The sequence below is a fragment of the Pongo pygmaeus genome, chromosome 23 (assembly GCF_028885625.2).
Source record: "Pongo pygmaeus isolate AG05252 chromosome 23, NHGRI_mPonPyg2-v2.0_pri, whole genome shotgun sequence".
In the NCBI taxonomy this organism is placed as follows: Eukaryota; Metazoa; Chordata; class Mammalia; order Primates; family Hominidae; genus Pongo; species Pongo pygmaeus.
The window spans coordinates 41,739,208-41,765,962 of record NC_085931.1 but is presented as its reverse complement, the minus strand read 5'-3'; the positions used below and the strand labels follow the sequence as shown (position 1 = coordinate 41,765,962).

Sequence of the window (26,755 nt, the reverse complement as noted above, 5' to 3'; positions counted from 1 at the left end):
AACAACTCAAACATCCATTAACAGATGAAAAATTGTGGTATATTCACACTATGGAAAACGAGTTAGCAATAAAAACGAACAAATTACATATTCACATAACATGGATGAACTTCAAAAGCATGATACTGAATGAAAGAGGGCACACGTCCTATTGTTTGATTTCATACAATGGAATTCTAGAACAAGTAAAACTATAGTGCACAAGGATCAGTTGCTATCTAAAGCAAGATGTTGGGGGATATTAACTGCAAAGAGGTATGAGGAAACTTTTGGGGATGATTAAAATGTTCTATATCTTTTTTAGGATGGTGGCTACACAGGTGTATACATGTCAAAACTCAAAGAACAGTTAACATCAGTTCATTTTGTTGTATTTAAATTCAATAATAATAAGGTTGATTTTTTTAAAAAAATAGTACAACCATTTGCTGATCCAGTTCTAGTCATTTATCCTACAGACATGCAGATATACATATGACCAAATATTGATATCTATAAATGTACATTCCAGCACTGTTTGCAATAGCTTTTAGGATAGTTTTTGGGATGGAAACATTCAGCACTGTTTGCAATAGCTTTTAGGATACTTTTTAGAATGAAACATCCTAAAAGCACTATTTGCAATAGCAAAATATCTGGAAACGTCCTAAATGCCCTTCAAAAAGAGATTGGTTATTTAAACTATGAAACATGAATATAACAGAATATTATGTAGCTGTCAGGGAATCTAATAGACCTCTGTGTACTAATATGAAAAAAACCTTTAAGACATAGTCAGTGAAAAAGATCAAGGAGCAAAACAGTATGTATACTATAATTCTATTTACTTTTCATAGGGTATCTATAGTATATATGTTTTAAAAGAATATATAAGGAAAACAGTAGATAAAAATAATAAAACAAAAATCCAATTCTTTGAAAATATCAATAAAATCTATAAACCTCTAGCCAGATTGAGGAAGAAAAAAGAATGACACAAACGACTAATATCAGCAATGAAAGAGGGGAAATCACTACAGATCTCACAGACAAAGAGCAAGGAAATATCATAAACAACTTTTTGCTCACAAACTTGACAACTTAGACGAAATAAACAAATCCTTGAAATACAAACATACCAAAATTCACTCATAAAAAAACCTGAGGAGTCTATTAATGAAATTGATTCTATAGTTTAAAATCTTACAACAAAGAAAACTCAGGGCTCAGAAGGCTTTGGTGAAGAAGTCTACCAAATATTTAAGAACTAGGCTGGGCACGGTGGCTCACACCTGTAATCTCAGCACTTTGGGAAGCCGAGGCAGGCAGATCACGAGGTCAGGAGTTCAAGACCAGCCTGGCCAACATGGTGAAATCCCATCTCTACAAAAAATACAAAAATTAGCCAGGCGTGGTGGTCGACACCTGTAGTCCCAGCTGCTTGGGAGGCTGAGTCAAGAGAATTGCTTGAACCTGGGAGGTGGATGTTCCAGTGAGCCGAGGTCATGCCACTGCACTCCAGCCTGGGCGAAGAGCAAGACTCCACCTCAGGGAAAAAGAAAAAAGAATGAAGCTGGGTGCAGGTGCCTCAGGCCTGTAATTCCAGCACTTTGGGAGGCTGAGGTGAGCAGATCACCTGAGGTCAGGAGTTTGAGACCAGCCTGGCCAACAAAGTGGAAACCTCATCTCTACTAAAAATACAAAAATTATCTGGGTGTAGTGGCAGGTGCCTGTAATCTCAGCTACTTAGGAGGCTGAGGTAGGAGGATCATTTGAACCCGGGAGTGAGCCAAGATTGTGCTACCGTACTCCAGCCAGGGTGATAGAGAAAGACTCCATCTCAAAACAAAATAAAATAAAATAAAATAAAATTTAAGAGTGAAATAACAATTCTATACAGACCAAGGACCAAAACCAGACAAGATCACAAAAAAAGAAAACAACAGACCAATATACCGCATGAACAAAGACACACAAATACTCAGAAAAGTACTAGCAAATTGAATCCAGCAATACATAAAAAGTATAACACATATTAAGTGAGGTTTCTTCCAGAAATGAATGTTGGTACAATGAAGAAATATCAATAAAAGATAACCAAACTTAAAAGTGGTATTTGAATAGACATTTCTCCAAAGTAGATACATAGATATCTTCTTTGGTCAATAAACACACGAAAAAAATGCTCAGCATCATTAGTTATTAGGGAAATGTAAATCAAAACCAGAATAAGAGGGAGGGAAGGGGATTAAAAAAAAAAAACCCACAGTGAGATACTAGCATTTCCCACCTTAACTAGGATGGCTATTATCAAAAGAGCAGAAAATAACAAATATTGGTAAGGATGTGGGAAAATTGGAACTCTCATACTGTGGGAACGTAAAATGGTACAATCAGGCTGGGTGTGGTGGCTCATGCCTGTAATCCCAGCACTTTGGGAGGCCAAGGCGGGTGGATCACTTGAGGTCAGGAGTTCAAGACCAGCCTGCCTGGCCAATATGGTGAGACCCCATCTCTACTAAAAATACAAAAATTGGCCAGGCATGGTGGTGCATGCCTGTAATTTCAGCTACATGAAAGGCTGAGGCAGGAGAATTGCTTGAACCTGGGAGGCAGAGGTTGCAGTAAGCCGAGATCACACCACTGCACTCCAGCTGGGTGACAGAGTTGAGACCCTGTCTCAAAAAAATAAAGTAAGATAAAATAAAATAAAATAAAATAAAAATAAAATGATACAATCACTTTAGAAAACAGCTGGGCAGTCATTATATAACACAGCAATCCCACTCCTAGGTATACACCCAAGAAAAATGAAAACATATATATCCACACAAAAACTCACACATGAATGTTCATAGCAGCATTGTTCATTATGGGCCCAAAGTTAATGTCCATCAACTGATGAATGGATAAAGGCAGTATACAGGCATACCTCTTTTATTGTGCTTTGCAAATACTGCTTTTTTTTTTTTTTTTTTTGAAGACAGTCTCACTCTGTCACCCAGGCTGGAGTGCAATGGCACGATCTCAGCTCACTGCAACCTCCACCTCCTGGGTCAAGCAGTTCTTCTGCCTCAGCCTCCCAAGTAGCTGGGATTACAGGCACGTGCCACCACACCTGGCTAATTTTTGTATTTTTGGTAGAGATGGGATTTCACCATGTTGACCAGGCTGGTCTCGAACTCCTGACCTCATGATCTGCCCACCTCGGCCTCCCAAAGTGCTGGGATTACAGGTGTGAGCCACTGTGCCTGGCTGCTCCCCACCCCCACTTTTTTTTTTAAACAAATTGAAGGTCAGTAGCAACCCTGCATTGAGCAGGTCTATTGGTGCCATTTCTTCAACATCATGTGCTCACTTCATGTCTCTGTGTCACATTTTGGTAATTCTTACAATATATCAATTAATTAATTAATTAATTTATTTATTTATTTTTGAGATGCAGTTTCACTCTTGTAGCCCAGGCTGGAGTGCAATGGCACAATCCCAGCTCACTGCAACCTCCGCCTCCCAGGATCAAGCAATTCTCCTGCCTCAGCCTCCTGGGATTACAGGCACCTACCACCACACCTGGCTAAGTTTTTATATTTTTAGTAGAGACGGGTTTCACCATGTTGGCCATACTGGATGCAAACTCCTGACCTCAGGTGATCCGCCCGCCTTGGCCTCCCAGAGTACTGGGATTGCAGGTGTGAGTCACTGCACCTGGCTAAACTTTTACATTATTATATCTGTTATGATGATCTGTTATCAGAGATCTTTGATGTTACAGTTGTAGTTGCTGGAGTGCAACAAACCACATCCATATAAGATGGCAGACTTAATCAATAAATGTTGTATGTGTTCTGACTGTTCCACTGACCAGCCATTCCCCCATCTCTCTCCTTCTCCTTGAGCCTCCCTATTTCCTGAGACACAACATTATTGAAATTAGGCCAATTAATAACCATACAAAGGCCTCGAAGTGTTCAGGTGAAAGAAAGAGTTGCATGGCTCTCACTTTAAATCAAAAGCTAAAAATCAGTAAGTTTAGGGAGGAACCCATGTTGAAAGCCAAGATAGGCCCAAAGCTAGGCCTCTTGCACTAATTAGCCAAGTTATGAATGCAAATGACATGTTCTTAAAGGAAATTAAAACTCCAGTTAACACATAAATGATAAGGGAAACAGTCTTATTGCTGATAGAAAGTTTTAGTGGTCTGGATAGAGGATCAAACTAGCCACGACATTCCCTTAAGCCAATACCTAATCCAGAGCAAGCCCTTAATTCTTCGATTGTATGGAGGCTGACAGAGGTGAGGAAACTGCAGAAGAAAAGTCTGAAGCTAGTAGAGGTTGGTTCATGAGGTTTAAGGAAATAAGCCATCTCCATGACATAAAAGGGCAAGGTGAAGCAGTAAGTGCTGATGTAGAAACTGCAGCAAGTTATCCAAAAGATCTAGCTAAGATAATAGATGAAGGTGGCTACATTACACAACAGGGTTTCAATGTAGATGAAACAGTCTTCTGTTGGAAGAAGATGTCATCTAGGGCTTTCATAGCTACAGAAGAGAAGTCAACGCCTGACGTCAAAGGACAGGTTGACTCTTCTTAGGGGACAATGCGGCTGGTGACTTTAAGTTGAAGCTAATATTCATTTACCATTCCGAAGACCCTAGGGCCCTTAAGAATTATGCTAAATTTGGCCAGGCGCGGTGGCTCATGCTTGTAATCTTAGCAGTTTGGAAGGCCAAAGCCAGCAGATCACTTGAGCACAGGAGTTCGAGACCAGCCTGGGTGACACGGTAAAACTCTGTTCCTACAAAAAATACAAAAGTAAGCTGGGCATGTTGGTGCACACCTGTGGTCCCAGCTACTCGGGAGGTTGAGGTAGGAAGATCACCTGAGCCCAGGGAGGTGAAGGCTCCAGTGAGCTGTGATCCCTCCACTGCACTCCAGCCTGGGTGACAGAGTAAGACCCTGTCTCAAAAAAAAAAAAAAAAAAAAAAAAAAAATTGTTTGAGACAGGGTCTCACTCTGTTACCCAGGCTGGAATGCAGTGGTGCGATCCTGGCTCACTGCAACCTCCACCTCCTGGGCTCAATTGATCCTCCCACCTCGGCAATCCAAGTAGCTGGGAATACAGGCACGCATCACCATGCTGGGCTAATTTTTATTTTTTATTTTGGTAGAGATAGGGTTTCACTATGTTGCCCAAGCTGGTCTTGAACTCCTGAGCTCAAGTGATCTGCCCTCCTTGGCCTCCCACAGTGCTGGGATTACAGGCATGAGCTACAGTGCCTGGCTGAATTATTCTAAATTTATTCTGTCTATGCTCTATAAATGGAACAATAAAGCCTGAATGACAGCACATCTGTTTATATAGTGTGGCTTATGGAATATTTTAAGCCCACTGTCAGGACCCATTGCTCAAGGGGGGAAAAAAAAGATTCCTGAAAAGGTACTGTGGCTTCCAGCAGGGTCCCTGGGAGCACTGCCAGCTTGGCAAATGAAGCTTGCAAAATACTGGACAATGTGGGAGCCTGGCTTCAGGGCATCTACAAATTTGCCACCAATGGGGTCTCTGGAAATGATTTGCCCTCCTAGATGCCATTAAGAACATTGGTGATTCATGGGAGGAGGTCAAAATATCAACATTAACAGAAGTTTGGAAGAAGTTGATTCCAACCCTCCAGGATGATTTTGAGGGGTTCAAGACTTCAGTGGAGGAAGTAACTGCAAAGGTAGTGGAAATAGCAAGAGAATAAGAATTAGAAGTGGAGCCTCAAGATGTAACTGAATTGCAGGCCGGGCGCGGTGGCTCACACCTGTAATCTCAGCACTTTGGGAGGCTGAGGCGGGTGGATCACTTGAGGTAAGGAGTTTGAGACCAGCCTGGCCAACATGGTGAAACCTCGTCTCTACTAAAAAAATAAAATAAAAATTAGCCAGGTGTGATGGCACACTCCTGTAATCCCAGCTGCTCAGGAGGCTGAGGCAGGAGAATCGCTTGAACCCAGGAGATGGAGGTTGCAGTGAGCTGAGATTGTGCCACTGCACTCCAGCCTGGCTGGATGACAGAGCCAGACTCCTTCAAAAAGAAAGAAAGAAAGAAAGAAAGAAATAACTGAATTGCTGAAATCTCATGACAAAACTTGAACGAATAAGGAGTTGCTTCTTACGGAAGAGTAAAGTGGTTTCTTGAGATGGAATCTAATCCTGGTGAAGATGCTGTGAACACTGTTGAAATGATAACAAAGCACTCAGAATATTACATCAACTTAGTTGAAAAAGCAGTGGCAGGGTTTGAGAGGATTGATTCCAATTTTGAAAGAAGTTCTACTGAGGATAAAATGCTATCAAACATGGCACAGAGAAATCATTTGTGAAAGGGAGAGTTGACTGATATGGCAAACTTCAGTGTTGTCTTATTTTCAGAAATTGCTGCAACAACCCCAACCTTCAGCAATCACCACGCTGATCAGTCACCAGCCATCAACATCAAGGCAAGGCCCTCCACCAAGAAAAAAAACTGGCTGAAGGCTCAGATGATTGTTAAGTTGTTAGTAATAAAGGGTTTATTTTGTTTTGTTTTTGAGACAGGGTCTTGCTCTGTCGCCCAGACTGAAGTGCGATGGTTCATTGCATTGTTCATAGTTGGCTGCATTCATAGTTCATTGCAGCCTCAAACTCCTGAGCTCAAAGGGATACTCCCACTTCAGGAGTTTGAGACCAGCCTGGGTGACACGGTAAAACTCTGTTTCTACAAAAAAATACAAAAGTAAGCTGGGCATGTTGGTGTACCCCTGTGGTCCCAGCTACTTGGGAGGTTGAGGTAGGAAGATCACCTGAGCCCAGGGAGGTGAAGGCTCCAGTGAGCTGTGATCTCTCCACTGCGTTCCAGCCTGGGTGACAGAGTAAGATCCTGTCTCAAAAAAAAAAAAATTGTTTGAGACAGGGTCTCACCCTATTACCCAGGCTAGAATGCAGGGGCTCGATCCCAAGTAGTCAGGATTACAGGTACATGCCACAACTCTCAGCATTCTTTTTTTTTTTTTCGATACAGACAAGGTCTCACTATGTTGCCTGGACTAGTCTCAAACTCTTGGCCCCTGATCCTTCTGCCTCAGCCTGCCAAACCACTGCAATGAGAGGTGTGAGCCACCGTGCCAGGTCTACAATAAAGTATTTTTAAATGAAGATATATACATTGTTTTTTAGACATAATGCTATTGCTAACTTACTAGACTACAATATAAACATAACTTTAATATGCATCAGGAAACCAAAAAATTCATGTGACGCACTTATTGCTTTATCTGGAACTGGATCTGCAATATCTCCGAGGTATGCCTGTATCTACGTAATGTAACGGAATCTTACTCAACAGTACAAAGGAGAGAAGTACTGATACATGTAGCAACACGCATAAGCTCTGAAAACATTATGCTAATTGAAAGAAGCCAGTCACAAAGGTTGTATATTATGTGGTTTCATTTGTATAACATGTCCAAAGTAGGCAAACCTATAGAGACAGAAAGTAGACAGCAGTTGCTTAGGGTTGAGGGGTCAGGAGAAATGGGGATTGACTGCTAACAGGTATAAGATTTATTTCAGGAGGGATAAAAATGTTCTAAAATTGAGTGTAACGATGGTTTGCCTAGCCTTGTAAATATAGTAAAAGACATTGTTCACTTTATTTTTTATTTTTGTTTTTTTGTTTTTTTGAGAGAGTCTCACTCTGTCACCCAGGCTGGAGTACTGTGACGCAATCTCAGCTCACTGCAGCCTCCACCTCCCGGGTTCAAGTGATTCTCATTCCTCAGACCCCCAAGTAGCTGGGGTTACAGGTGCCCGCCATCACACCTGGCTAATTTTTGTATTTTTAGTAGAGATGGGGTTTCACCATGTTGGCCACACTGGTCTTAAACTCCTGACCTCAAGTGATCCACCTGCCTGGGCCTCCCAAAGTCCTGAGATTACAGACATGAGTCACCTCGCCTAGCCCACGTTGTACACTTTAAATGGATTATGTGGTGTGTGAATTATATCTCAAGAAAGCTGTTAAAAAAAAAAAACTAAAACTAGCATGTATGCAGCACTTTGTATGTGCCAGGGCTTTACATTAATTATCTCATTAAGTCCTCCCACCCACCATACAGAAAGGAACAAATAGGTAAGATTTATTAAGCATTTACTTTGTGCCAGATACTATTCTGAGTTATTTCCCCATATCAACTCTTTCACTTCTTGCCTTATTATCAATCCCATCTTACAGATAAGACATAGGTTTGGAAAAGCTATGTTACATGTACACATCTGTTAAGGGGCAGAGGTAAGTCTGAACTCAAGCTGCTAACTCAGCTTTTACCACTCCTCACCCCATCTCCCTCCCATCTCTTTAATGAAGTAGTTCTCAAATTGTAATCACTGGACCAGCATCATCTGGGATCTTGTTAGAAATGCCAATCTTCCAGCTCTATTCTAGAGCTAGCGAACAAGAAAAAACTTTGAGGGTGGGACCAAAATATAAAAATAAAAATAATTCACTATATTAACAGACTAAAGAAAAAAATCCAAGTGATAATAATTTTAATAGGCACAGAAAAAAAGCACTGGGCAAAATTAAACATCTCTTCATCAAAAAATCTCTAGAAAACTAGGAATAAAAGGGAACTTCCTCAACTTGATAAGGGAACTGTAAAAAACATACAGTGCACATCGTAGTTAATGGTGAAAGACTGAATGTTCTCCCCCAGGACTAGGACCATGGCAAGGATTTCTGCTGTCATCACTTCTATTTAACATTGTACTGGAGGTTCCAGCCAATGGAATAATGTAAGAAAAAGAAATACACAAAAGTACATTAAAGCATTTGTTTTGTGGGTTTATATACTTTTATTTTCTCATATTTTCCTATATTTTTCCAATTATTTCATAGATACGAATCAGACCTGGTTCTTATCCTCAGGGAATTAACATTATTATGCAATCACATCCCCAGGGACTCCAAACACTGGAACACAAGTTGGAAGAGAAGCACATTTAACCTTCCAGTCCCCTTCATGCCACAGCTGCATGCTCGGGATCTGCATGAGGCTGCTGCTGGGACCCTCTAAATTGGACAGCTTGCTGCCACACGAGGGATCCTGACAAGGTCTCTAGATCCTAAGAGGATGGGCTCTGGCTTGCTGAACCTCACAGTTCTGCTATCTTTACCAAATGACTTAATCTCACTGTGTCTAGTTTCTTCCTCTCTAAAATCAGAATAGAAAAAATATGTACCTCAGGGGCTGAAAAGAAATTAAATTTGACAATGTACATAAAAAGCACAGCATAGTTTTTGGCACATACAAAGCATTCACTAAAAATAACGATGATGCTCTTTCACAAAAAGCACATGTGAGCTTGGAAAAATGAAGACCTACATTATTCTAAAGAAGGTTCACATGCCCAACCAATGTGTAAGAAGCAGAGACTTCGGGGCTGCAAAGGAAGCAACCAAGACAATGCTGGCATCGAGATTTAGCCCGGCCTTAGGTCCTGACTCCTCCTGTGGCTTGCATCACCCTGTCACACCCTGGGCTTTGCTCACCCCTAACCTGCCTAGAACCACATCACAATCGCAGCCTCAGCAGCTGGTAAACGAGGGCAGGGCTCAGAGCCACACATGCTCAGGGAGTTGCAGGGTGACCCAGATTCTAGGAAATGCCATTTGGAATGACAATGGACTCCATTCCTTCTGAGCTAGGCACCAAGAGAAAAGTAGAGGCATTTTTCTTTTGCCATAGTTTCCTCTTCACACAGTGCAGAGTCTTGGAAGCCACAAGCTACCTATAAACCAGCGCACAGCACTGCTGGGTAGAACGGCCCACCTCCTTCTCATAGGGACGAGCGGGACCCCAGCAAAAGGGGTCTCAGTGCTTTTCCATGCTTCTGCATCACTGCCTGGGCACAAATAACCACTTCTCTACCCCCAGTGGAACAGATAAGGAAGCCAAGGTCCATTAGGGTTAAGGGCAAACTTTTTTTTTTTTTTGAGACAGAGTGTCACTCTGTTGCCCAGGCTGGAGTGCAGTGGCATGATCTTGGCTCACTGCAACCTCTGCCTCTCAGTTTCAAGTGATTCTCCTGCCTCAGCCTCCCTAGTAGCTGGGATTACAGGTAGATGCCACTACACCTGGCTAATTTTTGTATTTTAGTCGTTGTTGTTGTTGTAGAGATGGGGTTTCGCCATGTTGGCCAGGCTAGTATTGAACTCCTGGGCTCAAGTGATGTGCCTGCCTTGGCCTCCCAAAGTGCTGGGATTATAGGAGTGAGCCACTGGGCCTGGCCCAATTTATCATCTTTGATCTGTTAAATTGGTTCTTTAATCACATTCACCCACTTAACAAGAGTTGACGGAGAACCTGTCGTGTGCCAGCTACTACATAAGGCACTGGGGACACAGGCAGCAGTCCCTAAAAGCCACTAAGTCCCTAAGCCTCCTTCTTTCTGGCCAATATCAACCAGAACCCCAGTGATTATCACCTCTTGGGGCTTCTGGAGTCTCTCCTGTCCCAACTGCCTGCTGTGTCTGCTGACCCTGGGGCTACCTGCCCTGCTGCATCCCACTTGTTCCACCAGCTCTTCACTGAACCACACCTGCATCAGCACCTTTGCCTGAAAGGGTGCCCAAAGACATAAACTTAGTGGTAAATACCTTTGAATTACCTTCCCTGAAATATCTCCGGTTTGGCAGCAGCAGCAGGTTAAGCATTATATTCAGGGGGTTACAATGAAAATGTGTCTTCCTTTTGCCAGGCAAAGAAAAGGAAGGAGGAAAGGTCTTCAACTGTTGGCCAGTGGAGCAAATGTGAACCAACAACAAATAGCTTTGTGTGTGCTTGCCATTAAGGGCAAGAGAATTCAGAGGCTAAGGGTATAGCCTGCAAGTCGGCCTGCCCAAGTTCAAACAAGCCTGGCTCTGCCAGTCGTTAGCATTATGGCCTGGGACATAACCTCTCTAGCCTGTCTTCCTATTTCTAAAACAGGAATAACAACACCCTGATAAGCAAGCAGGGGGACTTGAACTACAAGATATCAAACTATATTATAAAGTACTTAAGGTACTGTGGTACTAGAGCAGGGGAAAAAATTGTTCTGTGAAATGAGAGAGAGTGCCCCAAACAGACCCAAGCATATGTAGAACTCTGACAGCCGTCAGAGGGGAAAAGAGAAACTGCTCAATAAATAGCACTGAGCTACTTGGTTGACCACATCAGAAAAATAAAATCAATGGCTGGGCATGGTAGCTCACACCCATAATCCCAGCATTTGGAAGGCCAAGGCAGGAGAAGCACTTGAGGCCAAGAGTTCAAAACCAGCCTGGGCAACATAGCGAAACCCCATCTTTACAGGAAAAAAAAAAATTTAGCCAGGTGTGGTGGCACATGCCTGTAGTCCCAGCTACTTAGGAGGCTGAGGTGGGAGGATCGCTTGAGATGGGGAGGTCGAGGCTGCAGTGAGCCATGATCATGCCACTGCACTCCAGGCAACAAAATGAGACTTTGTATCTTTAAAAAAAAAAAAAAAAAAAAAAAGCAACTACATATTTCATATCTTTACATATGTATACAGAAATCAATTCTGGATACATTAAGGACTTCAGTGTGAATCTTGAAAACTTTTCAGGAGAAAATTTTTAGAAAACACCATTATGGTCTCCAGGCAGAAATAGAAAAGGTCCTAGCTATAAAAACTGATAAATTCAACAACATTCAAATTAAGAGTGTCTATTGAAAGTGTGGTGTTGGCATAAGGATAGACATATAGATCACTGGAATAGAACTAGAAATCCAGAAATTAACGCTTACATTTATGGTTGACTGATTTTCAACAAGGGTGCTAAGATAATTAAATGGGGAGACAAAAATATTCTCAACAAATGGTGCTGGGATAGCATGCAAAAGAATGAAGATGGATCCCAACCTTACCCTATAGAAAAAAATTAAAATGAATCATAGATCTAAATGCAAGAACTAAAACTATAAAATTCCTAGAAGAAAACACAGAAGTAAATCTTCTTGAATTTTGATTAGATAATGGTTTTAGATATTACAAAAGCACAGATGACAAAACAAAAAAAATAAATTAGACATCAAAATTAAAAATTTTGTGCTGCAAATGATATTATCAAGAATGAAAGACAGGCCAGGCACGGTGTAATCCCAGCACTTTGGGAGGCCGAGGCGGGCAGATCACCTGAGGTCAGGAGTTCGAGACCAGCCTGACCAACATGGTGAAACCCTGTTTCTACTAAAAATACAAAAATTAGCCAGGTGTGGTGGCACATGCCTGCATTCTCAGCTGTGCAGGAGACTGAGGCATGAGAATCACTTGAACTCAGGAGGCGGAGGTTGCAGTGAGCCAAGATTGCACCACTGCACTCCAGCCTGGGCGACCAAGCGAGACTCCATCTCAAAAAAAAAAAAAAAAGACAATCCATAGAATAGGAGAAAATATTTCTGAATCACGTATCTGATAAAGGACTTGTATCCAGAATATATAAATAACTCGTACAAGAATAAAAAGACAACCCAAATAGATAATAGGCAAAGGATTTAAATAGGCATTTCTTCAAAGAAAATATACAAATGGCCAGTAAGCACATGAAAAAATGTTCAACATTATTAGTTATTAGAGAAATGCAAAACAAAACCACCATAAAATACTACTTCACTTCCAAAGGATGATAATGATTAAAAAACAAACAAAACCCAGAAAGTAGCATGTGTTAGAGCAAGGATTTAGAGAACTGGAACCCCAATACATTCCTTGTGATAATGTAAAATGGTGCAGCCTCTATGAAAAACAGTTGAGCAGTTTCTCAAAAGTTAAACTGTATTACCCAGCAATCCAACTCCTTGGTATATAACCGAGAGTGAAGAAAACATACATCCACACAAAAGTTTATGCACAAATGTTCATAGAAGATTTATAATAGCCCCAAGGTAGAAATAATCCAAATGTCCATCAACTGATGAGTGGATGTTCTATATTCCTACCCTGGAATATTATATGGCAATGAAAATGAATCAAGTTGGGAGGCTGAAGCGGGAGGATCACCTGAGCCTAGAAGTTTGAGGCTGCAGTGAGCTATGATCACACCACTGCACCCCAGCATGGGCGACAGAGCAAGACCCTATCTCAAAAAAAAAAAAAAAAAAAAAAATGGACTGATGGTTAAAGAGAGGGATGTATGGAAGGATAAATGGTGATCAAGTAAATATAGTAAAATGTTATTGGTAGAATCTATGTGGTGGGTATACAAGTGTTGATTATACAGTTCTTGCAACTTTTCTGTTTGAAATTTTGCAAAACAAAGTGTTGGTAAAAAAAAAAAAACACTGATAAGAGAAGATCTGCCCTACTATAGAAAACAGACTTTCCAACTACAATAATCATATCACCACGGTTTAGGTGCAACACTAGACAAAACTAGCGTATGACAAAGAAGTCCCAGACCTGCAAGAGGCTAATACACTAGAAGAAAAAAATTCAAACCCAATAGAAATTCTAACAAAGATACACTCATTCAATAATGAGATACTGTTTTCAATTCTCAACACAATTTAAAATGCTATTAAATCCTGGTTCTGATATATGGTGAGACTAGGGGCTAGCTTTGAGTCCATTTATTATGGCCGCGTGACAAGGCAAATTCTGTGTCCGTGTCTCAGCTGCCACACCTACGAAATCAAGGGAGGGACCTCAAACCAGCTGAGGTTCGGGGTGACAGGTCAAGGGACAAGCAGAGCTCAATTACACATGTAGGTGTATGGCCCAGGAGCTCCACGCACAGTAAGTAGCTAGTATTATTTGTGGTTATCTCTGCAACAGAATTACACTTATTTTTAAATTTCTTTTAGATGCTTTTTTTTCCTATTGGATTTTCTACAATGAGCATGAACTATCTTGGTAACCAGGAAAAAAAAAGTCATGAATTATTTTAACAGCCAAATGGTGATGATTTGGGATTATGTCCTCTAATCTCTAACAGCTGACGGCTGGCTCCATGCCTTCCTAGCTGTACAGTTGTGTGTTTCTAGGCCTCAGTTTCCTTGTCTGTACCATAGGGATTTGGTAAATCATCTCTAAGACCCCATCTGACAGTGACAGTCTAGGATTCTATGGCTATAACATTTTCTTTCATACAGGTGACTGAATCCTTCTCAACTCAATGTGAGAACTCACACACTGACACCTTTTTGATTCAAACTTTGAAAAATGTGGAAAAAGAACATGAGTATATATGGCCACATTTCCCACAAGAGTAAAAGCTAAATCAAACCAAGGGCCATTTAAAAAACTCTAAACTCTATGCAATTCACAGGGAGACACTCCTGGAATGCAGCTCCTGCTGCTGCAGCTAGCTGAGCACTCCACCCCAGCTCCCCTGCGGTGCGCCACTGCCCAGCCCTGAGACCGGGGTCACCTCCCCTTCCTTCTGTGGAAATCCATCTAGTCCATTGAGAATGCCAGCATGTTTCAGAGGCTCCTGAGAAGTTAATACCCCGCAAGGAAACTCTGCTGTCTTCAAGGAGGTCGTGACCGTGATCACAGAAAGAGCCTGGCATTTCCAATTAAGAGCGAGTCCAAACAATGATTCCAACTGCGAGCAGCTATCTGCAGCCACTTGAATTACCTGCTTTGCACAATACAAGCAGCAGCTCCTGCCAGCACTTGGAAGGCCAAGGCAGGAGGAGCACCTGAGGCCAAGAGTTCAAAACCAGCCTGGGCAACATAGCAAAACCCCATCTTTACAGGAAAAAAAAAAAAAAAACATTAGCCAGGTGTGGTGGCACAGGCCTGTAGTCCCAGCTACTTGGGAGGCTTAGGTGGAAGGATCGCTTGAGATGGGGAGGTCGAGGCTGCAGTGAGCCATGATCATGCCACTGCACTCCAGGCAACAAAATAAGACTTTGTATCTTAAAAAAAAAAAAAAAAAAAAGAAAAAAGAAAAAAAAATTAACTACATAGTTCATATCATTTACGTATATATACAGAAATCAATTCTGGATACATTAAGGACTTCAGTGTGAATCTTGAAAACTGAGCTGGGAAGAAGGGGGCAAGGGCAGAAGGGCAGAGGGGGACGGTGGGAGTGAACTGGGCACAACAAAGATGAACGCTCATACTGGAAAAAGTGCTCAGTATATCCCAGGGCAGTGAGAGCTTCCTGGTCACTTGTTCTGCTTGGCCAAAGCAGGCAGAAGAGCAGGAGAAAGGTCAGATCATCCCCAGAAAGAACTACCGGGGTCAGGGTGAGAGGTCAAAGCAGGCACAGAAATGGCCATAGGAGAAGGCAATTAACTTTGGGCTGAGGAGATCAGAGAAGGTGGTTAACAGGTTCTCCTGTGGTGCTGACTTTGAGTGCTGATCACAGCAGCAGGATGGGGGCTGTTGGTGGCCATAAGTGGCCTCCCATCAGACTCTCACCCATGCTTGGATTGGGACCTCTGCATCTGGAGTGTCCCTTGGGAAAGCTAAAGAGTGGATTCAGTATAGTCAAGTGAGCCACTTCCCACTAGATAACTCCAGAGAAGAGGGGCAGTGCCAGCATCACCCCCAATTCAGAAGGGCCCCACCCTTGGTTTAATTCTCAGCTGTCTTGAAATTCTTAATAATTTTTGCAAGGGGCCTTGTATTTTCATTTGGCCCCACAAGTCAAGAAGCAGGTTTTGCTAGGGGATGACAGTTCCAGGGACCACTTCTCTGAACCCCAACCACCAAGGACAGTGGATCGGTGCCAGGGTCCCAAGAAGTCCTGTCTGGCTTGGGTTCCAGCCACGCACAACATAAACCAACTTCGTTTAGAATGCTTTCCTTTGGTTTTCCACACAATGGCAGGAGACAGTGCAGCTGACAAGCCATCAAAGAGCAACAACAAATAATAACTGAACTAGTAAGGACGCTTCATGCTTTTTGGTTAGTCAACTGCAAGTGAAAACAAGGCACATTATACTGGCCAAAGAATAATCTCTCAGAATGATGGAAGTCTCATGTAGGGAAGCTTACAGCAAGGTGTTGTCCACACCCGCCCCAAGCATCATTAAACCAGAACGTTCTTGCCAAGGGTGATAGGGCTGCCAGAGAGAAGCATTCACACCCTTTGACTCAGCGATTGCATTCTTGGGAATGTGTCCCGGAAAGAAACACAAAGGAAAAACTTTACATGCCAAAGATGCTCAGGCAGCAGTTGGCTACAGTGATCTGGGAAGAACCTAAATGTCTAACAGAAGGAAAAGGCATTCCGCAGCCTTCCAACAAATAAACACAAAGCCTGCAATAACGTGGGAAAGTGCTTATGATGTACAGCCATGTGAAAATGGCATTTTTTTGGGATCTCAATGATATTAAAAGGATGTTTGTATAAAGGAAAAATATTGACCAAAAATAGAGACCTAAAAACAGTGGCAAAAGGATAATGGCGCTATGGAAACGCCATGCTCTTGAACATCTGGAATTGTTGTCTAAACAGTAAATAACCCTTAAAAATAATGAATGCCCAGGGCACAGAAGATTGGTCCTGCTGAATCTCAGAAAGTCGGGCCAAAAACAAAGCATGTGTGCTGGGGGACAGGTGAGGAGTGGGATTGGGGAAGGGATTTTGCCAGGCAGATGAGCAGTTACCAAATGGCTAATGAACTAAGAGTCACATTCCAGGGGTCCTGTCCCATACAAACTATGCTGCTTCTAATGTAAAAATATCCCCGGTGGAGGGATGCACCCAGTGGGCCTGACCAGGAAAGACACTTGTCTTCTAACCAGCCCCACCTATGGCTGAAAGGCTGACGGCCATGCCAGGTCAGGATGCGGCAGGCAGCCCCAAGGCGCTGTCCATGTGGGGTTCCATTCCCCAAGTCTGTGGCCTCCTTCCGCCTTGAAACACCACCCAGTGTGAGCAGCTACTATTTCTGAAGATGTGCGTCAGGAATCATCACTCAACACACACGTCACAGGGAAACAGGACATAAAAGGAAATTTATCTTTGGCAGCCCAAAGCCCATAACTTCATCTTTATTCATATTGCTCATCTATTTGATCAGATGCTGCTGCTGGTTTGAGCTGACTGGCACTTTATAGGAAAACCAGATGCCAGGAGAATGAATCTGCAGTGGGCAGGGCTGTGCCCTACAGAACACTCCCTGATGAGGTCAGAAGAAGATGTACATCCAGCAAACCCCTCAGTCCCAGCTCCAGCTCAACCCCATGCATCCAAACTCAGGCCCCTCCCCCATTTCAATAGCCACCTTGAGACCTTTTCACTTAAGTTTTCTAAGCCCTGCTCCCACTTTGGCCCCTGTCGGGTCACCTGTCTTAGCCTGGCACCTAAGCAGCCCTCTCTTTGCCCAGAGGCAACAGAGGTCACTGTGCTACCTTCAGGACCAGTCAAATATTATTCCTAATAAATGTTTTTATTAACAGGGCTGTTGCATATGGTTGAGCAGGTTGTACACTGCACAGCCCTAGGAAGTGCCATTCACAACAGACACTATAGATTTATTTTTATTACAATGCAAATCCAGCAAATGGAAGAGTCTTGTTCTGACAAATCAGAACAATTTTAAACTATTACAACAGTTTAAAAATAAGTAGAGGTAAGGGCCCGGCGTGGTGGCTCATGCCTGCAATCCCAGCACTTTGGGAGGATTTGGTTCACACCCGTAATCCCAGCACTTTGGCAGGCGGATCATTTGAGGTCAGGAGTTCAAGACCAGTCTGGCCAACATGGGGAAACCCCATCTCTACTAAAAATACAAAAATTAGCCAGGCGTGGTGGCAGCCATCTGTAATCGCAGCTACTCGGGAGGCTGATGCAGGAGAACAGCTTGAACCCGGGAGGCAGAGGTTGCAGTGAGCCGAGATTGCACCACGGCACTGCAGCCTGGGAGACTCCAGAGCAAGACTCCATCTCAAAATAAATAAATAAATAAAAAAATAAGTAGGGGTAAAGGGTCTTGAGGAAGAGGCATCCTTTTCTAATCCACGCGAGGTGCCAAGTGAGCCCACAGCAGCCCTGCTGTGAACACCAAATGAACCAGCTCCCTGGACAGCACGCTATGTTCTCCAGGCTACTTGGGGCTACCAGTGGCAAAGAACCTTGACTGCCTGGCTGGGGGAGCCTGGGCCTGTCCCAGCCCCATCGCCTCCACACTGTCAATACCTTCCTCACTGTCACTGGGCATGTTGTGGCACAGCGAACAGCCACAAGCGCACAGGGCTGGTGCTTGGCCCACAGGGGTCTCCTCTTCTCTGCTGCACCGCCCCATCATGACCGTCTTTCCCCTCCAGGCCCTTCCAGTCCAGCACAACTGCTCCCTCACTACCCAGGGGCTCAGGGTTGGCATGAAGCCTGTTTGCTGAGGGGGACTTCTGCATAGCCTGTAAAAGCACTGGGGGAAGGCTGCTCTGCCCACCTCTCCCCCGTCTCCTCCCCTCCTTCCTTCAGCTCTCACCCTCTCTACCTGTAGGCCTGCCCTTCACACAGTGACACTCACATGCACACAGGTGTGCTGCCCTCCTGGCACCTCCAACATGCTGCTCCCCCTACCTGGGACACCCTTACATACAGTGCCCCCAATCCACCCCTTAGCTGCCTGCCCACGTCGGGTCCTCTGCTGGGATCCCTGCCCACTCGCAGTGCCTTTCCTCAGAGCTGATGGACTCCTGCATGCCTCAAGCTCTGCGCATATTCTCAAATCTTCTCTACTTGGCATGGCCAGCGCCTCCTGGACTCTTGAGTGTGGCCAGCCAGGGCCATGCCAGTCCTCTCCTCCTTCATGGGAAGGGATCAGCGTGCAGGGTCAGAGGGATGCTGGCCTGGGGATGAGGCGAGCTGGGCTCTGCTACTCCCAGCCCCTCTGGGCTGGGTGCCTGTCACCTGGCTGTGGACACTATGTGCCCTATGCAGCTGCTGGGACAGAGTGAGTGACTGACAGACACTGTTGGCCAGATTTTCTGCCTAACAGAAAAGACAAATTCTGTCTTACCGTTTACTGTTCTTCACTCTGCCTCAAAAGCATTGAAACATTTGAGACCTCCCTCTGGCATTTAGCCTCTTTCTAATGACAAGGAATCCCCCCAGATCACCTCTCTGTATTCCCCAGGCTCTGAGGTTCTGCCCCAGAAAGTGAGTCCCCAGCCCCACCCACTGTGGCCTTCACTCAGGCCAGGCCCCTCAAGAGTTCAGCGGGTCCCCAGGCCATAGCCTTCCCCTTGACCGTCCATTCAACCAACACGTGGTTAAATGCTGGGGGTGCAGGCTCTGGCCCCACTCCTGCCTGTGTGATCTTGAAAAAGTCATCTCTCTTCCTTGAGCCTCAGTTTCTCCATCTGTACAATGATATGGCCAATGATTATCTTCCTTGCTACCATAGATTAAGCACCCTTCCGTGGGCCACGGGCTTCCTACTTTCCCCTTATTTCAAGCTGCAGAGGAGCGTCACTCCTCCGATGAGGGAGCTGAGGTGACTTCTTCCATGTCTCCCCTAGGTCTCATTTGGCTCCAAGGACTGGACTTGTCCCATGCCCACGGGCCCATGGTTGCCTTGACAGGTTGACTCCTTGAAACCGTTCTTCTTGGCCTCTGTGCAAATGATGGCAGTAAAACATCACTTCCCCAACAGGTCTGTTTGTAAAATAATGTGCCTTCCTACAAGGAGCCAGACTTATACTGGAGGAGATCGAAAAGATACTACTAATAATGAGCAGCTACCACGTGCCAGGATGGGCAGGGGCTTCCATACGTATTACTGCCATCAGTTTAAGACACCAAGTAGAATTCTCACCACCTTAGGCCAAAAGCAAGTGGCCAGAGGCTCTGTCATGTTAGGTCTCCATGACAGAAGGTACCGCTTCACAGTGAGTCACACCAAGTAACAGTGACAACTCGGTGTGGGAAGACATAAATGGGGTCAGCACTACCATGAGGCCTCCTTTCCACAATCCACACACCACCTCCAGAGCCAGCAGAGCTGTGCCCTTACCACTCCCCACTTCACATCCTTTCTTGCCCATCTGTCCTTTCTGATGCAACCCACTGGCAGGGCCCCTGCCTATATCTCACCCATCATGAGGTCCTGACACCTCGCTGAAACCTAACTGAGCATCCCCATCCTCACCTGCCTTCCACTTACTCATCCTCCAATACACAGCTGGGTGTCACCTCCTCCAGGAAGCTCTCCAGGATCCCCCCACTCCAGGTTCACCTAAGAGCCCCACTCTCCTGCTGGAGCTTCCCTGGTTGTTCCAGAGATCCACAGTGGGACCAGAATGGAAAGGGTGGGGGCAGGAAAGACTCCAGCATGAGTCAGGGGAGTCCCAGTGCACCAGGGGAACGCCCCAGAGGAAGAACAGGAAGCTGAGGCACCCAACCAGAGAGAAAACACCGCCCAAGGATGCTCCTTGCCCCTCAGCCTCAGATGGCCCTTCCCTTCGTTCACTTCCAGGTGGTGGGCTGGTTCCAAACACCAGTTAGACAAAAGTGCTGAGTGCTGGAGGGGAGAGGGTGGCATTAAGACACAGGTAAAACCCAGCCTCCATCTCTGGTAGCTTACAGCATCTAGGAGGGTAAGACTTGCATCAAACAACCCAGTCCTACTACAGAAGGGGCCCAGGAGAGGTCCAAAGGAGGGGGCACCTCCAGCCTTGGGAGGTCGGGGGAAACTTCAGGAGGAACTAGAATGGGCATTGAGCCTGCAAGGATGAATTTATTATGAGGGAGGGGCAGGGAGATTGGGCCAAGTAGGCAGAGGGAGGCTGGACTGGGCATGCTATGAGACCAGGCCTGAGGAGTGACAAATGTGAATCCCTGGGAACCAGGAGGCCATTCTGCAGGTGCAGGGAAGGAGATTAGAGCACAGAGCCAGTCCCTTGCTTCAGGCCTTAGTCCTTCCTCCCAGGAACCTCAGCAGATGCCAAATATAGACAGTGCACTTTGGCAAGCTGTACCCTAAAAGTCCCCATTTGTGAATTTTTGAAGGACCCTGTGTCCTCCATCAATTCCCAGCTGAAGTTCTGTGAGGTTCCTTCTCTGTCCTGGCCTTTAAAGATGCAAACACGTCATCAAAAACAATAACCCCTCAGAACATTCCAGGACCTGGTGCTCACATCACAGCCACTCACAGAGGCCAGCGCACCCTTGCCACCAAGTTTTCTGGGGGTCTGTGCAAAGAACCTAACCGCCTGACCTGGTATGCCTGCCCCTGATGGCCCGTGTTGGCTGCCATCACCCTGATCCCCTCCTGTTTCTGTGACATATCACCCAGTCAGCTGCAAGTTCAGCTCAGCTCTCTCCACTGGGCAAATCAGAGCTGGGCTCAGTATGAAGGCTGGCTTGTGGGCAAGCAGCGGTGCTTTGAGGCCCCAGACGAGAAAGTGATGACCTTGGCAGTACTACAGTCAGGGCCTGCCCAAGGCCACCAGACTCTGACCTCTGGTGAGCCCACCATGCCAGGGCGTGGGGTTCATATGTTCTGCTCTTGTGACTTACGTTCCAACCAGAAAAGATCCATGAGTCCAACACAGAACTGCACATGTGCATATATACATAAGTGCACACACACAAAGGCAAAGGGGAGAATGGCCAAGGGCTGAAGTCAGCACTTACAAGAGACCCCAAGTCGGTGCTTCCCCCACTGTGGCCCACCAGGCTCTGTTTGAAGCACACAGAGACACAGATACATAGGTGATTGACAGACTGGTAGGTACAGATGCATAGTATCTCATTTCAACCTCCCAGCAACCTTGCCAGGTAAGTAGGGATTTTGTCTGTTTTTGCCTCCTGAGTAGCTGGGATTACAGACATATGCCACCATGCTGGGCTAATTTTTGTATTTTTAGTAGAGATGGGGTTTCACCATGTTGGCCAGGCTGGTCTCAAACTCCTGACCTCAGGTGATCTGCCCACCTCGGCTTCCCAAAATGCTGGGATTACAGGCATGAACCACCGTGCCCAGCCAAGGTAAGTAGGTTTAATGCCATCTTTTAGATGGGGAAACTGAGGATCAAAAAGGTAAGAAGTTGGCTGAAGGCCAGGCAAGCAGTGGGGCTATGCTTTGCACATGCCATTGCCCAGGGCTCCTCATATGCTTAGGTCTGGGAGCAGGGTGGGGATCTGTTCTTCTGGAACCTCTTTCAATCCACGCTTCCCCTTGTTTACAAGGGCGGGGGCAACGGAGAATCACAGATGGGCACAGACACACAGCCAAGCAGCAGAGTCAGGACAAAAAGCCAGGGCTCCTGACAGCCCAGCTATACCTCGGGACCTCCAGAATAGAGGCCCATGTGATGCACCTCCATAAGCCCAGACCTTGTCCTGCTGCTGAAATGGGCACCACCTGGACTTCATCCCTTGGCATCCCGGAGCAGGCAGCAAGCCCAGCTCCCTCTTCAACTTGCACAAAGATGGGCTTAGGTGCATAATGCAATTTCACCGAAACCCTTTCCTAAGGGGAAACTTGGGTGCGGTGACACCTCACCAGAATACCCTTCAAAGTGTCTAAAACAGTAGGCCATTCTCACCCTGTTTGCATGCTGGGGACGAGGACCCAATCAATTCCCATAACGATGTCAGGGGCTAGGCAGCTCCCACCTCCCAAAGCTGATCCCTAACTAGGCCTCCCGCAACCCCCAGCTATGTATGTGTTTGTATGTGGAAATCTCATAAAAACTGAGATTTCCAGCTTCTCTTGAAAACACGCTTCTGGCCTTCCCAGGCCCCCTTTCACACAGAGCACCTGAGGGACAAACTCCCATGTTCGCCCCTAGGGTCTCCAACATGGTAGCTGAGTTCTGGCTGCTCTTTACTGCTGCACTAGCCTCTAGGCTTCCTCCCTCTGGTGCAGCAAGCTCTGCTCCAGGCCCTGTTCTAAGCACAGTGCCCACCAACACACAACTTCCTGAGCAGCTTCCTCCCCAGGCTTGCTGTGCAGGGCAGGACACCAACAGGAGGATAAGATGGAAGGCTGGCCTGGAGGGGTCTGGCCATCAAAAAGGTCACCCTGTCACTGCTCTCAAGATACAGCTGCTCTGGTCATACCTGAGGTTCCCTACAAAGGTGACATTCCTCCACAACCAAGCCAAGTGCTAGCAGACATCACGTCCAATGCTCCTTGTTAACACTTCCAGACAAGGGCAACCAAGAAAATCATTAGATGAGCCAAGAGAAGAAAAACAATGTCTTTTCTTTTAAAAACTAACTCCAAAATTCTCCCTCGGAATAAATCCATCCAAACCGATATCAGAAACATCATTTAAACTTCGCGTAAAGAACATAACTGCTTTAGAAGTGACGCTATATCCAAAATAAAAACTGGAAACTAAGACCAATCCTCTAAAACCAGAACACACACTTAGGATGAAATTTACTTGCAAGTTTCCTTAAAGGACTCTTAAGATGGAGGTGTAGTATCAACTCCTAATGAAATACATTTCAAATGTTTACAACTGCACACACTCTAAGACCTCATATGGTGTTTCCAGAGAACTCACGTGGTTGGATGGGATTCCTGGGCTGAGGCTTGCAGCCTGCAACTTCGAAGCCCTCTGGAATGGACCAAGGTCTTATGAAGCCATTAGCATAACCAGTAAGCAGGCAAAGTTAATTACAAGGTTTATTACAGATCAGAGAACGCTGATTTCTAAAGGAGCTGTTTCTAATAAATTCGTGTTAGGTGAAATTAACCGCCTCTGTGTCTTTTAAGTCCACAAGGTTAAAGAAACCTAATTTTCCCCAGAGTTTCAGATGTTAACAGAAACACTCATCAAGGTAAATACAGCAAGTTTCACTCACGCAAAATTTCCAGTAAAGGTTTCAAGCATCAGGAATTGCAGGCAAGAGCTTACAGAGTTTGCAAGGCTTCCATTTAAGACAGCTAAGGTTTTCCCCCATGCTAGGAAGGGCCCTTGGGCTTGTGAGCCTGCACAGCCAGGGCGGTCATTCAGGATCACCACGGGAGGAGGAGGGAGGGTTGCTCAAACCCAGGCGGCCACTCGGAGAATCATGCACTGAGCAAAGCCGACACCACTGGTAGCCCCAGGACTAGGCCCTTGTGGGCAAATCAGCGACTCTACAGGGGCTCCAGGGGCATGCGGACTCCAGGCCGACTCTGGGGAAGAAGAGGTAGATGGGTGGATAAAACACCGACCACCGCTTCCCCCTTCTTTTCATAAAGATATAGATTATATTTCATTTTCTTTTTGCATATGTTAATTAGACGGACAGGTCTCTAGCTGCAGCCCCCTCTCCAAATTGCCCCGCGCGTGAAGCAAGCCGGGAGCGCACGCCGGCGGGATGCGGGGACAGGGGTTCCCCGAGGCTCCCCGCGCTCCCCACGCCGCGAGGGAGTGACATCAGAGGCTCGCGTGGATCGATCACGCAGCAAAGCCCGGCACCGGGCGTGCATGCGCGGGGAGCCTGGCCTCCCTCCGGGTTGGAAGCCCGGCAAGCACTAACCCTTCTTAAATTTATTCAGGCAGCCAGAGCTGCAGAAGGAGCGCACGGAGGCCGTGTCCCAGCAGCCGCGTCCCTTCATTCCCGCGGCGGGGCAGCCTCCGATCGGCGGGGCGCTACATGGCGCCGGGTCCCGGGGGCTTGCACGGACGCGTGCACAGCTCGGTGGGCCGCCCGGCGGAGGCGGCGGACACTCGTGGGTCCCGGCGCCGCGTTACCACAATGCACCACTGCCGCCCGCCACCCGATGCATGAGCGCGTTAACCCCGTCCGCGCCGCGGGAGCCGAGCCCAGCCTGAGCGGCGGTGCTGCCTACCACTTCCTCCCGCCCAAGGAGTGCGGCCTTGTCCCGCGCGTCGCCTGCTGGTCCGTGCGACTCCGCGGACGCCCGTGCAGGCTCCCCACTTCAATGTCACATTTTAATGCGAAAATCCGAGCGAAAGTGCTGTCCCCTGCAGCAACAAGCTCGGTGTTGCTTTATCTCAAAGGGCAAAAATGCCCTTGAGAGTTAAGGCGCACGTGGGAAATGGGGATGGCCAGGGGCCTGACGGTGATTCCAGGAAATCGGGGTCACCTCTGAGACCTTCTCATCTTCTGACCCCGCTGCGGTGGCTGGTGCACCTGTATCTGGCCACCTGCAGATTCCTGGCCACCATGAGGGAAGAAGGCAACAGGCAGGGCCCCGGGGAGCTGGGCTCCCTTAGCTCTGCTGCCACAGGCCTGCAGGCATCTGGTCACAACGTATTTGCCCAGGCCTTTGAACACAACTCCCCTGTCCAGCTGCCCACAGGCATAACCAGTAAGCAGGCAAAGTTAATTACAAGGTTTATTACAGATCAGAGAACGCTGATTTCTAAAGGAGCTGTTTCTAATAAATTCGTGTTAAGTGAAATTAACTGCCTCTGTGTCTTTTAGGTCTACAAGGTTAAAGAATCCTAATTTTCTTCAGAGTTTCAGATGTTAACAGAAACACTCAACAAGGTAAATACAGCAAGTTTCACTCACAAAAATTTCCAGTAAAGAAGCGCCCACCGCCTCCGCCGGGCAGCCCACCGAAATCTCCATGGGATGTGTGGTGGGCGTCAGAAACCCAACTGTCCAAATCTGAGCTTCCCTATCCCCGCACCCCCATCCCCCATCCACCGCCATTTGTACCACACCCTTCCTCAACCCTCCCCACCTCAGCTAGTGACATCGTTTAGGTCAGAAACCCTGGAGTTGTCTGTGACTTCTCTGTCTCTTAGATCCACATCCAGTTGATCAGGACATCATGATGGCTGTACCCGTAGAATACAGCCAGGATCCCTTGACTCCCACCACCTGCATGCTGTTTCTGGGGCCTACTATGCCCTCATCTTGCCTGTGGACTCTTACACAATCTCCCTGCAAGTCTCTCTGCTCCCACTCTGGTCCCCGCAGTCTCTGCACAATATAACAGCTGACAGATCCTGTTCACTGTATGTCAGACGCTGACACTCTCCCGCTCAGAGGTCTTCAACTCCACACCTGGGCCTGCCCCACTCCTCTGCTGAGGCTCCCACTTCGCTCTGCCCTATGTATGTCTCATCTTTCCCACTGGACTACAGACTCTGGGCCCTGGGACTGAGTTTTAGCCACTGCTTCATCTCCAACAGAGCCCTACCTAACTGTGCCACCTTGCAGGAGCTGAAGCAAAGGAATTGATCAAATGTAATTTATTGAAACGGAATCCATTTTCACCAATTTAAAGCTTTTTCAAATACACATCAAAGCTCCTGTTTTAACATCTAATAGACTCAGGGAAGGTGGTGCTGGGTCAGTAATTCCCTTTCAGGCCTTTGAAGCAACTGAGTACTTCTTTCACCTAGAGAATTAATCCTTAACAATTGAGTTAGATTCACTGGCCGGGCGGGAGGATAGAAAGCATTTAGCCATTCTGGGCCTTGGTTTTCTGGCTGCAAAATGAAGAGCACCACAGTGATGGAAATGGTCCTAGTGATGGAGTGTTGAGAACACCAGGCTGCATGCTTGACCTGCGTTTCCTCATTTCGTTCTCACAGAAAACGCTTGTTTGGTAAATTTCACCAACACCCTCTCTTACAGATGAGGAGACTAAGGCTCTGAGGTCAAGTGACTTGCCCAGGGTCACCAGGCTTGGAACTGGCCTGGTCTGGCTGACCTCGGAGGCCACACTCAGAGAACCATGCTCTGCAGGGTCCCTCAAAGAGATTACTGCGCCCTGGGCGCCCAGAGGCCTCATGAGAAAAAATGGGAGGAGTCTGGAATAGTGTTTTGGTTTGTTTTTAATTTTATTTTTAAAATT

The 26,755-nt window shown here is 46.1% G+C and overlaps 1 protein-coding gene across 8 annotated transcripts in view; it reads right to left on the bottom strand.

Moving 5' to 3' along the window:
• The window catches only part of OSBP2 (oxysterol binding protein 2), a 215,827-nt gene that overhangs the window by 57,204 nt on the left and 131,868 nt on the right, over window positions 1-26,755 (bottom strand). The window contains exon 1 of one of the 8 annotated variants that reach the window (XM_054470347.2): window positions 24,457-24,615. The exons of the other annotated variants lie outside the window; for them this stretch is intronic. Within the exon in view, the coding sequence (XP_054326322.1) occupies window positions 24,457-24,535 (79 nt within the window). The 5' untranslated portion in view covers window positions 24,536-24,615. Of the gene's footprint in view, window positions 1-24,456; window positions 24,616-26,755 lie in introns of those variants that run through there. 8 annotated transcript variants of the gene reach the window in all.